This window comes from Schistocerca piceifrons, chromosome 10 (assembly GCF_021461385.2).
Source record: "Schistocerca piceifrons isolate TAMUIC-IGC-003096 chromosome 10, iqSchPice1.1, whole genome shotgun sequence".
Classification (NCBI taxonomy): Eukaryota; Metazoa; Arthropoda; class Insecta; order Orthoptera; family Acrididae; genus Schistocerca; species Schistocerca piceifrons.
Window position 1 is genome coordinate 145,696,541 of NC_060147.1, and position 13,401 is coordinate 145,709,941.

The 13,401-nt window shown below is 43.9% G+C and overlaps 1 protein-coding gene across 8 annotated transcripts in view; it reads right to left on the reverse strand.

The window, feature by feature from the left end:
- Positions 1–404: 404 nt before the first annotated feature.
- LOC124718930 (programmed cell death 6-interacting protein) overlaps positions 405–13,401 on the reverse strand; it is a 147,802-nt gene continuing 134,805 nt past the window's right edge. For 4 of the 8 annotated variants that reach the window (XM_047244589.1, XM_047244586.1, XM_047244587.1 and 1 more), the window contains 2 exons: positions 6,069–6,335; positions 405–1,549 (listed from right to left, as the gene is read on the reverse strand). In XM_047244589.1, coding sequence (XP_047100545.1) covers positions 1,434–1,549; positions 6,069–6,335 — 383 coding nt within the window. In that variant the 3' untranslated portion in view covers positions 405–1,433. The remainder of the gene's footprint in view (positions 1,550–6,068; positions 6,336–13,401) is intronic. The other 4 variants (XM_047244590.1, XM_047244588.1, XM_047244585.1 and 1 more) reach the window with 2 other exon arrangements.

Consider the following 13,401-nt stretch of genomic DNA (forward strand, 5'->3'; position numbering starts at 1 on the left):
TAACCAGTTTCAGTTCACAATTCCTTTGTCTGGGAAGATATTTCCAGTTTTCATCAAAATGCAGCTCTTCCTCACTCCTATCTGCTATCGATCGGTCGTCTGAAATAAATATCGGACCTACGAATTTTCACTTTTTTGCGTGTGCTTGTAGTTTCATAATAGATGACTTAAAGAGCGATATGACTGCGCAAAACTTGTCTTAAACTTGACAAAATAGCTGCAGAAAAACATCAGATGTTGGAGTTTATAAAGATTTTGTTTTACATTTCAAGTCAATCATCCATACACTGCGGTATTATTCTCTGCCTCAGTAACGAGATACCTGCAGAGTACCAGATTTGACGGCTGTCGTGTAGGAGGAAAAGGCGAGCGCAAATGTCGTAAATAATTTTAAGAAACAGCAATTAATCCTCAACATATCTTTATTGATTAAACTTTTTAACATACAAAATATATAAGAGTTTTCTGTGCAGCACCTACCATCTCCAGCATAATTAACTGTATAAACATCACACCAGCAATGCAAATGCTGGGAATATAAAAAGAAATCAAGCAAACTCACTACAAAACACATTTTGATTATTATAATAGTAACAATTAAAATAAAAGAGACACAGTACACTAAAGCCTTCTACACACAGTCTCAGAAGGAGAAGCACCACAGTCTCCTGTAGACTCGGGCTGCTCATTTCCACAAGCAAAGCTACACATCTCTCTGCCTACTTTTCAGACAGTGGAAATTAGAAAACCGACAGGAGCTGTACGGCACAGATCCTTACTTTAAGACAATGAAACTGCCTGTTAAAATTCAAAGGTGACAAAAGAAAGAGTATACAGCAAGTCTTTTAAACCAAATATATGCACCTTCCAAGAGGAGGGAATAGCTTAAAAGTGTCCCCATACGAGCTCACCAACTTTTGCCCACAGAAAAAGGCACAGAAATCGTTTGGGGAAAAGAGGCTAGGAATGTCGTGTGCACAGCAGAGTCTCTAACACAGCCTGCCTAAAAATGTCTGTTCAGGCGAGAAGTTAAAAGATCAGTTTCAAACGTTCAAATATTCTCGGACGACTAACGTACGACGATCAGTGTAGCTGCGTACGGAAACGAGACCCGGTGCGACAGGATACCGCGTGCCGTCGCGAGTGCCGGCCACGGCACGCCGCGCAGAGGAAGGACGACAGCAGACGGCTACGTAGACAAAGGTCGGCACCTCTCCGTCCGCCTCTCGAAGAGCGGCAGCGACGTCCGAGGTGGAAGTACAGGAGGTTTACAGAAGCACAAAATGCGTAGAAATACGTAACGAATGGCAATTTTGACGCACGTAGTTCCCGTGCGACTAGCTGTGGTGAGGCCTGCAGGCTTACGTGCAGATAGACTGACAGATGGGTAAATTTTATGCCGCGGCGCACAGTCTCGGAGCTCCAGAACTACATCACCACTGCCTATTCTGTGGCGGCGGCTGCTGCTGCTGCTGCTGTTGCTGCGGCGGCTGAGGGTAGCCGGGGTACGACTGGTACGGCGGCGGCTGTGGGAAAGGGTAGACGTACCCTGTCGGAATAAAACAGAGGACGAAAATTAGACACACTATCGTGTAGCCGTACACTGAGACGGTGGAGTGTTGTGGGTTATATCTAGATGCCACCGTCACCTTCCTCCAACCTTTGAACTGTCTTATCTAGTCCAGACACTGAACCACAGTGCAACTTGGAGCTTTCCACATTAACACGAAATAGTGAAAGTGAAAGAACAAGTACTAGGCTCAGCTGGGGAGTTGAAGGCCAGTTGTTTTCTAGCACAGCCAGGCAATTACCTGTAGTGTCAAAGTAGTAGCACGGTGCTAGTAGCGTCAGAGTCAAACACTACAGCACGAGTCCGGGCGAGGCCGATCGGAAGAGTGTTACTGTGCTAACTCCGTGGTGCATAGATAACCTTAATTGCACAAGGGAAAGCACAGGATGGAACAACAACAACAATATGGAAAAGAGAGAGAGACTGCTACTCACCACATAGAGGATGCACCATGAAAAAGAGTACAAGAAATATTTCAGAGCTTTTGGATAATGTCCAGAAATAGATGTCTCACAGAATTGCACAACTCTCTCTCTCTCTCTCTCTCTCTCTCTCTCTCTCTCTCTCTCTCACACACACACACACACACACACACGCACACGACTACTGCCTCTGGCCACTGAGGCCCAACTGCGACTGCCTGACACGAGTTGCAGTCTAGCACGGGTGGTAAGTGGGGGTAAGGAGGAGGTGCCCCGCTCGTTACTGTCGATGCCACGCCCACCCTCACTAACATTCGCACTGCCTGTGGCCTTGCCGCTACTGAACACTACCTCAGCCTACAACACCATTACCGGTCACTACGAGCAACCGTACGCTCGCCGACAATTGCTCCTCTTTCGAAGGAACCGTTTACGAACAAACTTGTGGTTCGGAAACGGGCACCTGCGTGTCCGTCCTCTGATAATCTATTCCTGCGCCACCTACAGGAATGCTTCCGAATTGCCCAGAATGTCAGAACCGTTCGTTATCTGGTGAAGATTAACCGAGGACGACACCTTCGTGATCGGGACTGAGAGTGAGGGCACCCTACCCACATTCCTCCGGGAGCTCGGCACCGTCTCCGACCTTCGCTTCACCTCGTCCTCCTCGACCCGAGAATCCACCTTCCTCGATACAGACCTCTACCTCGAGGACGGCCGCACCGGTACCTCGCGACTGCCGGCAGTATCTCCACTTCTACAGCCGCTACCCATTCCACGTCGGGAAGTCCCTCCCGTACAGCTCGGCCGCACGCGGTCCCCGTCGAAATACGGGGTCTCGCCGAGGCCTTCGCGGGCCGAAATCGCCTGCCGATCTTGCCCGGAAAAACGTCTCCCGCACCTCGTCCTTCCGGTCACCTGTCACTTCCGACACGCCCACTGTCCGGCCACAGAGGGCTACCACTCCCTCGACTCGGTACCACCCGTGACTGCAGCACCTGAATCGTATTCTCTGCCATAATTTCAAATGTCTTTCATGCTGCACTGGAATGAGAAATAGCTTACCCACCCCTCCCACAGTGCTACTGTACTGTGCTTCCAGCCGTTCACCTCGTGGCTCGCATCCCCGTCACACACGCAGATGCCGGACCTGTATCGAGATACGGCCGGACCACTCAGTTGCTCAACGTGCCACCTGACACCACTGCTCCACTTTAATGACTGCTTCACAGTACACACACACACACACACACACACACACACACACACACACACACACACACTCTCTCTCTCTCTCCTCCCTCCCCACAACTCCCTCTCACTGTAGCACAGCTTCCTGACCCTGCTCCCACCATCCCCTTCACACTCCCACAGGTAGCACTAGCATCTTTCCCCCTCCCCATCCCACGTGTCGTCCTTATCCCCACTACCCACCTAAGCTAGACTTCTGCTTCTGTGGAATGACCTTGTCCAAAAGCTTTGAAATATTTCTATTTTTTTTTTTTTTTGTCATTGTGCCTGTCTCCAACTCAGTGCCATGTCTGTGTGGTGAGTAGCAATCTACCCTTTTCATATTGTTGTACTTCTAATTAAACGTTTACGATTAATGGTGTTTATCTCAAGAAACAACAGATCGGCAACTCCGTCAACATTAGCATTACTAAGAGACAGATATATTTTTGAAATCGTATCGATAGTTTTACGATCCTCATATTTTTATTCTCTGACCGACAGTTCAGAATCTCCCGTGCAAACTGCACACGTGACAGTTCGTCGAGGGAGTGTGTACTAGTGCTTCTGTTCGGATGTGACATTTAAATAACTCCGTAATACTTTTGTTCTCGTAAGCACTTTCCCACTGTGCACATTTCTATTTTAGACGAGGATGTTTGACGGCTGTGCTTTGCACCATTATGCACGGTACGCGATTATTAAATTACTGCTACTAATGCAGTTATATGATTTGTGTTTGACTCCTTTTTACTGTGGTGTGTTATGTTTCAGACACACTGGAGAATGGACAATGCCTGAAACTGGCAATACAAAAAATAAATAAATACAAAATTTTGTACACAGTACGGTGGCAAAATGTCATTCTTCAATTTTATTTGTCAGTGGGGCCTAAGCAACTGATTGCACTCGGTTTTAAATCGGATAGGATGTGGACGTGTGTTCCCACAGCCAGTTACACGTGCTAGAGCGAACGTCCCGAGAGAGTCCTCGGAGTGTGGGGTCTCCGACAGAAGGATTACTCGGAGGTTCTGCCGGAGGAGTCAGGGAAGTGCTCAGTACTGAGGCACGGTACGCCACAGCTTACTGCCAGGCGAGGACAGCAACATTAGACCTTCCTCGTGACTGTTCGGTGACTGGAAACGCTACAGTAACAAATGCTAATCTGTGACCTTCTATCTGCCCCAAACAGTGGTTTAGAAGTGGCAGACACAAAAATAGTGCAAAATGAAATTTTCACATTGCAGCAGGGTGTGTGCTAATGCAACTCTTCCTGGCAGATTAAAACTGTGTGCCAAATCCTTTGTTCCCATACCACCCCTGCCTCCATCTGCCTAACCCCTACACACACACACACTCTCTCTCTCTCTCTCTACTCCCTCCCCACCTTTGCCTACCCCTACACACACACACACACACACACACACACACACACACACTCTCTCTCTCTCTCTCTCTCTCTCTCTACTCCCTCCCCACCTTTGCCTATCACAGGCGAGTGCTCCACCGACTGAGCCGCCGTGCACGACACGTCACCCGTCTTCACAGCTTCACTTCTGCCAGTACCTCGTCTCCTACCTTTCGAACTTCACAGATGCTCTTCTGCAAAACTTGCAGGACTAGCACTCCTGGAAGAAAGGATATTGTGAAGGCACAGCTTACGCACAGCTTGGGAGATGTTTGCAGAATGAAGTTTCATATCAGTGCACACACCACTTCAGGGTAAAAATTTCATTCTGGAAACATCCCCAGGCTGTGGCTAAGTCGTGTCTTCACAATATCCTTTCTCCCAGGAATGCTAGTCTCACAAGAGAGCTTCTACGAAATTTGGAAGATAGGAGAATAGGCACCGGTGTAAGTAAAGCTGCGAAGACAGGTTGCGAGTCGTGCTCGGGTAGTTCTTTTGGTGAAGTCCTGAGTTCGAGTCACAGTTTTAAATGGCCAGGAAGTTTCACAGAATTAGTGGCCCTATTCACATTAACTGCAACATTGCAGAATTAGCGGAGTACACCTAGTCAGATCTAGTCTTTTTAGGCAGTATCAGCAGCTCAGCTTACTATTTATTGAAACGGGAGAGAACCCATCTGGCAAGTACTTCACAGTGTTACACTCCTTCAGCTTCTCTCTCACAAATACACACTGCTATGTGCAGAAGAAAATAACAAGGTTCCTTCCATTTACAGATTACACTGTTCAGTTATGATGTATTCCGTACTACAATTCCAACATAATGTAAAAACAACATAAAAAATACGTTAATCTCAACAAATAAATCTTTTGTGTATCAGTCTGAAGAGTATCTCACTTTTAGTATTCTTCTGCATTATCGTATCTGTATATGAGGTTCTGACTGTGTGTTAAAATGACTACTTATCAATAGGCAATGTAACTTACAGTACTGTGAACAGGACTAGGACACAACACTCTTTCGGAGCACTACGTTCCGCTCCAAGGAAGACAGATAAACTGGTTGGAAGAGCTCAGAAAGTATACGAGGTTGGCAAGGCACTCGGACCTCGAGCTAAGAGAAACCCGTATACTAAAAGAAAGAAGTTAGGCAAAAATAAAGGGGAGAGAGAGGACGAGGTTGAAGACAGTACAATGATAAGCTCTGTACCAGCCAGAAGGAGCAAATTAAGAAGTAAAGATTGATTAGAGGAGGAAATGAAAAGTGAAAGAATAATGCAGTCAAAGAATATGAAAGAACGTGGGATGAGGGGGATTTGTACGCGCTAGTACGATCTAAGCAACTCGAGATCTACGCAACTTCACCGTTATTTGTGGCTCTTAATGAACTCCAACTTTACGAGGGTGGAAAAAACTTGAAGGAGTGAAATACGACGTACCCGGTTGATGCGGATACGGTACTGCAGCTCCCCCGACACCGGCCGTGTAAGGGTTGAACGAGCCAGGGGGCGGCACGTACGTCGGATACGGAGCGGCGGAGGATGCGCCGTACGGCACGGGCATGCCCTGCGGGTACACGGGGTACGGGAGTGCCCCGGTCCCTGCCGCAGAGGCCACCGGCGGCGGGGCGGACGATCCCCCCTGGGTCGTCGACGGTGGCGGCGGGCGCGGGGGCGGTGTCCCCTTCTTGTCGTCCGAAGTACCTGCTGTGAGATCGACACCTGTCACCGCACGTCTGTTCCCGGAGATACCTTCGAGGCTGTGTATTATCACACACTATAAAATGTATTCTACTAGTGACTAAAGGATTAGGGCAAAATATAGATAACTTGGCTGCGTATGGAATACAGATTGTAACATATATGATTGTGAAGTAAAGTTAAATAACTTCTAACCAAATTCTCCAACATTACAGAACATTTATACAGCCAGGTTTCACATTACACATTCCAGAGATCATGTCAGCAAGAACAGTGATAGATGCAATTTTTTTTGTCACAAATTTATTTCCTGTTCTAGTTTCAAGTAACCCCATCTGGTCATCTCCTGGCTGACAGACATTCACACTTACTCTTAGATAAGAAACAACTTCCCACAGTCATTCGACAAAATTTACCAAGTTCTTTACTAAGCAACCATTCTTTACAACTCAAAAGAAAATGATTGTGTTTCACGTGTTCAAATATGCGAAGGCGAGTTTTGAAATCGTGAGCAGCTGCGCCAGAAAAATTTACGTGACTGGGTAAGTTACAGTTGGTACTGTTTTGCAATGGAATCGCAAATTAAATGATAAATGAACAATAGAACAAAAGCAAAATAAATAAGAAATCAGAAATTAAAAATATATAAGTCTCAAAAAACCTGTTGTCTACACTAATGGTAAAGGAAGTGACACTAACATAAAAAGTAAAGCTGCTGTCAGTTCCATTCTGAGCACTGTGCAGCTCTACTGTATATTCTTGTGTTGGAGATGCGTTCCTCTAAAGTCTCAAACAGTTCACTTCATTATTGATCATCGCCTGTACAGCAACAGTAGATGCACAATGTGATTTGTCATTTCAAATATCTTGCAAAGTAAGTAACTGTCAATTTTTTCCCCTAACTACCTGGAACCTTTTCTGTGTAACTTATTATTTTCACTACGATCTTCTTACTTTATTATGCTGACCGTGTTAATAAAAACTTTCTGGAACTCCCACTGTGCCAATTTGCAAGTGGGCTAAAGCAAACTCTGTCTTCACCCCGTAACACAGGGGTCGCAGGAGAAATGTTCAGCGTCGAGGGATACGGTAGGACCGATCGTTCGAAGCAAACGTGTCTAGTAAACTTGGGCTCTAAACTGCACCCCTTAAAAGCTTTGAATACTTGTTCATCTTTGGTACTGTAAAACAAATCTCTCCCACTGCAAGCTCTTTACTTTCCATGTCGTAGGTGGATACAGTGTGGACCAAAACGAGAAAAACTTGTCTAGTAAACATGGGCTGTAAAGTGATATCTGAAGATCTGTGACCACTTGTTCAGTAGAAGAGATGCAGACGCTCATAGCTCTTAAGATGTGTATTTTAGAGCTCACGTTTATTAGAATATTTTTGCTTCGAACGGTTGTTACTGTCGTATCCCAGAATATTGACTGTTCCTCCTGGGACACTGTGTATACCTGTCAGTGATCGTGAACATTCAACTCTCACAGCAATCACCCACTCGGCTACTCGACCCCATCCAACTCTCGCAGCAATCACCCACTCGGCTACTCGACCCCATCTCCATGTATTCACACGAGTGGCAACACGATGCAGTGCCCGACATTTCTCAGCAATTGCTGCCGAGTTGAGCTGTGTTTGAGTTCTCTGTCTTTACTGGTTCAATCCTGTCCTCCATCTTTTCACCTCTATTTAATGGCTACATCTCCTATAATCTGCTTCACACATTCTAGCCCATGCCCACTCCTATTTTTCTCCCGTCTGCTGTCACTCCCGGCACTGTTGTCTACCTCACAATGCTGAAGCAGATGCACCTCTAACCTGTCCCACCTTCTGGTGGGAACTACTTTCCTCAGCTGGCCTTTTTAGTGCTTCTTTATTCCGAAGAAAGGGGAAAGCTGGAAGGAGAATATAGAGGGTCTATACGAGGGAGGTGTACCTGAAGTCAGTATTATATAAATAGAAGAGGACACAGATGAAAATGAGATGGGAGATATGATAACGGGAGAAGAATCTGATAGGCAAAGAGCCAGTGAATCAAATTCGTGCCCTTATACAGGGTGTTCCGGGAGAAAGACCCGAGTCGAAACGAGGCCCTAGGAGTAGACAATATTCTGTCAGAACTACTGATAGCTTTGGGAGAGCCAGCCGCGACAAAACTACCGTCTGGCGTGCGAGATGTACAAGGTGGCTGAAATACCCCGAGAAGAATATAACAGTTACAATTCCAAAGACAGCAGGTGCTCACAGGTGTGAATACTGCCAAACTATCAATCTGGTAAATCACGGTTGCAAAATGCTAACAGAAATTATTTACAGAAGAATAGAAAAATAGGTAGAAGTCTGCCTCAGAGGTCAGTTTGCACTCTAGATAAATTCAATTTGAATTCCATAGAAATGTAGGAACACATTAGCCAGTACTGACCTTGCGAATTATCTTAGAAGACAGGTTAAGTAAAAGCAAACCTAATTTTATAGTATTTGTAGATTTTGAGAAAGCTTTTGACAACGTTCACTGGAATCCTCCGAAATTATGAAGGTAGCAGGGGTAAAACACACAAAGAGAGCGGCTACCTACAACTTAAACAGAAACCAAACGGCAGTTATAAGAGTTGATGGGCACGAAAGGGAAGCAGCAGTTGAGAAGGGAGTGAGACGGGGTTGCAGCCTATCGCTGATGTTATTCAATCTGTACATCGAGCAAGCAATAAAGGAAACCAAATAAAAATTTGGAGTAGGAATTACAGTCCATGGAGAAAAAATAAAAATATCGAGGTTTGCCGATGACACTATAATTCTGTCAGAGACAGCAAAGGACTTGAAGAACAGTCGAATGGAAGGACGTGTCTTGAAAGGAGGATATAACGAGGATAATGGAATTAGTCGAATTAAATCTGATAATGCTGAGGGAATTGGATTAGAAAATGAGACATTTGAAGTAGTGGATGAGTTTTGCTATTTGGGCAGCAAAATAACTGACAATGGCTGAAGGAGAGAGGATATAAAATGTAGACTTACAATGTCAAGAAAATGGTTTCTGAAGAAGAGAAATTTGGTAACGCTGAATATACATTTAAGTGTTAGGAAATCTTTTCTGAAGGTATCTGCATGGAATGTAGCCATGTAAGGAAGTGAAACTACGGACAATGAACAGTTTAGACAAGAAGAGAATAGAAGCTTTATAAATTTGCTGATACAGAAGAATGGTGAAAATTAGATGGATAGATGATGCAACTAATGAGGTGGTACTGAATAGAACTGAGGAGAACATAACAGCAGCAGCAACAACAACAACAACAACAAAATTTTGTATTCGCCTGCCTGCATAATTCTTCACATTCTACAATAACACCCCATTTCGAATGTTTGCAGTACCACTCCTTCCACATTTCTGAGTGCTCACATTCCTCTTCTGTACAGCGCTGAGCTCCAGATGTTCACTTTTGGGAACTGTCGTCTTATTCTCAAATAGGTGCTCTTATCGAGCCAATCTACTCACGGTATCTACCTGTGCGAGCTAGCTTTAGGAGATTTCTTTCACTCTTTCCACTTCTAAGTCAGTCCCAATTTTGATGTCGAGCTAGCTGTTATTCTCCTTCCCTTCTGCAACTCTTCATCATGGTCATTTTTGCCCCGTTCGTACTTAAGCCACATACCACAATAAGTACACTATCGACTCCTTTTAACGGGTCTTCCGTACCTTTTGCCAGGCAGGCAGTGGCACCTGAGAATCTTAACACTGCTTCAACTTCCACTTTCACTTCTGCACTTTTTCCAAAAGTGTCTTTCACGACCCTCACCTCCGCTAACGACAGTGCCGATCGCCTGCAGTCCGGCTTCACACTCTTCTTAATACGAGCCCGTCTTCCTCGATCCTAGCTTTTCTTCCTATCATTTTCCTCTGTAAATTATCGATCTGTCTACGTATTTAAGCAAATAGTTTACACTGGTGAATAATGTTCAGTGGCACACAGATTTCTTTTGGGTTCTTAATTTGGATGTCTCAGAAACCACAAGATGACCAATAACACGTTCAGATGGTGGTTTTCGGTAGAGCCCAGTAAAAGCACACAGGAGTCGTAGGAGTAGATTTCCGCAGGGTGAGCTATGCTGCACCTCCTGTGGCAGTAGCTCTGCACGTTGAGCGATTCTTCCTGTTTGTAACCTACACAACTGACTGGACTGTTCAAAAGTAACAGTTGCTGACAATACGAGCATGTCAGTCAAGGGATTAAAATAGACCTCACGGGCAGCTCAGACAGTAGCTAAACAGGCCTTATTCTTGTGAAGACTCGTGTTATAGGCTTCAGAGTTTGTAACAACTGCAAACAATAAGGTCCTAGATGTGTGTCCTCAAAAGTCTCTTTGTTGTTAACAGAAACAGCTATTTTCTTTCAGAAACACGAATTTGTTCTTATACATTTTAAGCTGCCTATAGGAGATAAACAGCAGCTATTTAACGAAAATGAGTAAGCGGCAGATTTCCTCGTAATTTATGAGGGGGGGACGAACAGGCTCGCACACGACAGAACGGCACTGTGAGCTAATCGAACCGGTCTCTGTACCGAGGAATGCAGTAACGACAGCAACAACTGCAAAAAGCAGTTAGCACCACGACGATAGTTCTTTGGCAATCCAGTATACAGGTTAAGTTTCTGTGACTTATTAATACTTTGACGTATTCCACATCCTCGAAGGTTCTCCTTTTCGATAAAATGTACCGAATGTGACGACCGAACTAACGAACAGTTAACGAATACTGAGCCGGCATTAAAACACTGACGACCCATTCGTATGGACAGCCTTTCCATTTTCTTTTTGTCGAGAAAATATTGAATTTTTTTGTTAGCAAAGTGAAAATGAAAAATAAAAAGATAATAGGGGGTGAGGCCAGAAGTGTAATAAGTGGCTGGCTACCAGCTTACCAGAGCCGAGTGTGGAAGTTTCAGCATCTGATGTAACGGTCAAAATCACAATTTTAGCAAATACCTGCTCCTCTTTTTCATTTTATTCTTTTATTTTTTAAAGGAAACATCTTCTGATTTTTTCCACATTTCAGTAGACAGTTTGTACCGTGAACTTGAGAATTAACAAATACTCTATTAACGTAAGGAGTGGCTACGGGTTCTAGCAATGTCTTTCTCAAGAAATCTTAATTTACGTACTACAAAGTTGTCTCCCAATCTGATTAAATCGTTATAGGGGCATACTATTTTAGAAAATGGTAGAAGCCGTGAGAAAGTAATGTGTGGTAAGGGGGAGGAGGGGAGTGGGGTATTAAAAGCACCACAGATGTACCCCTTACAGCAGTTTCCCATATCACTGCTACAGGCAGGTAAACTGGCTGACAAAAAGTTCACATTTCGTGCAGAATTTTACACGCTCGCATTAGTGTTTATTACAAATTAGGAACTTCTTATTTTCCCACTTTCACACTAAGGTATCCGTCTCTCCCCTTTTCGAGTAACGGAGTACAGTTACGTGCCGATTCCAGACCCTGTCCGTCTCGTCAGTTTTGCTTCGAACGTGGGCCCCAGGTGACTTTCTGACATAATCTCTTCAAAGTTTCATTCTTCGGAATCCCTCTCTTGCAGCTGCAGACATATCCAGAATCTAGCCTCCTCCCCCATTCTTCGAGTGACGAAGATGGTGTCACTCGCCACCTCAAAACTAGAACACGAGCTGCTCTCTCGGTGCAAATACCTTTGAAGTTAAATTATTCCATCCGGGCATACTTTACAGGTTTCCTTTATCATACGTTTGGTGAATCAAAACTGATTATTACATTACATTTTATTCATTTAATACTGTCAACCGTGTTTTCAGTCAAAGCTTATGTACTACAGGAACAACTATTATGAAATCACAGAAATTAACTGACATTCTCTGTAATCAACTGTACACAACACCTGTTGTAATAATGTTAAATGTGTCATTTAAGTAACAATTGCACAAGTATACTGAAAACACACAACAAAAAGAAATTCAGCCAGAAAAGAAAGAGACTGAGGGTTGTAAAACAATAGTGAGTTTGCTAGTATGAAAATACAGAAGTTGTAAAAGATACACGAATTCCTCTGTGGTGTAGAAAGAACTTTAACCTAGGACTATTGCTGCCTTTAAGGTTTTTATATCCGTGTAAAGGCAGCTACACAGTGCTAGAAGCACTTTGCTCCAGTGACCTCCTCGGTACACACTGCCAGAACAAACACGGCAGTGCTGCCCGAACAAACACAGCTATCACAAGTACACAGAGCTAGACACACTACGAGTCCACTCAGACCTGCAGACAAGTGAACAAGTGTTTCGTGTGACATCTGCTTCAGATAGTCAGTCAAAGAAAAGTGCTAAAACAGTTGTAGTGTCTACTGAACATAGTGAGTAAATTACTGCCCAAAGAACTTCTCTTTCTCAATAGCCATTAGCCATTTATAAAAACATAGCGTATATCGTAACGGAAGAAGACATTCGGTCACTTGTAATGAAACTACAGCTCGATTCACTGTACTACATATTTTCAAGAAAATAGGTTATCACGCAATTACAAGTTCGGCATCTGGTCGGCAACATATGAAAGTGATAGCCGTGTGGACAGTAGAAACAGTAACAGTGTAACAATTGGGTTGCATCTCACAGTGAAGTTTACAACAAATTTTGAAATGTAAAGAGTAGAAAACTTCTGTAAGGTGTGACTTAAAATATAAAGTGCAAGTCTTCTGAATCTAGTAAGTTAATCACATTTTTGTGGGATTATTATCATTATCCTTCCTTAAATAATTCAGCAATGAGGATAGGCAAATGATTCAAGTGTACCTACAGTTTCTATTCACTTAGATTATCTTAGAATGCATTTCATATAGCTATGTGCACAATGAGAAATTAAACTTTTGCCACAAAATAATTTTCGAGATATATTTTGTTCGATCGACTCTATAAGCTCCTTTCTGAAGTGAAACCTTCCCAAAATCTTTCTAAAATGGCAGCTGCACCTTGTATATTTTCTAACAGTCAGAGGATAGAACAAAAATGACTACAGTGACATCTGAACTACGCTCACAAGTGTCTCCAGAAT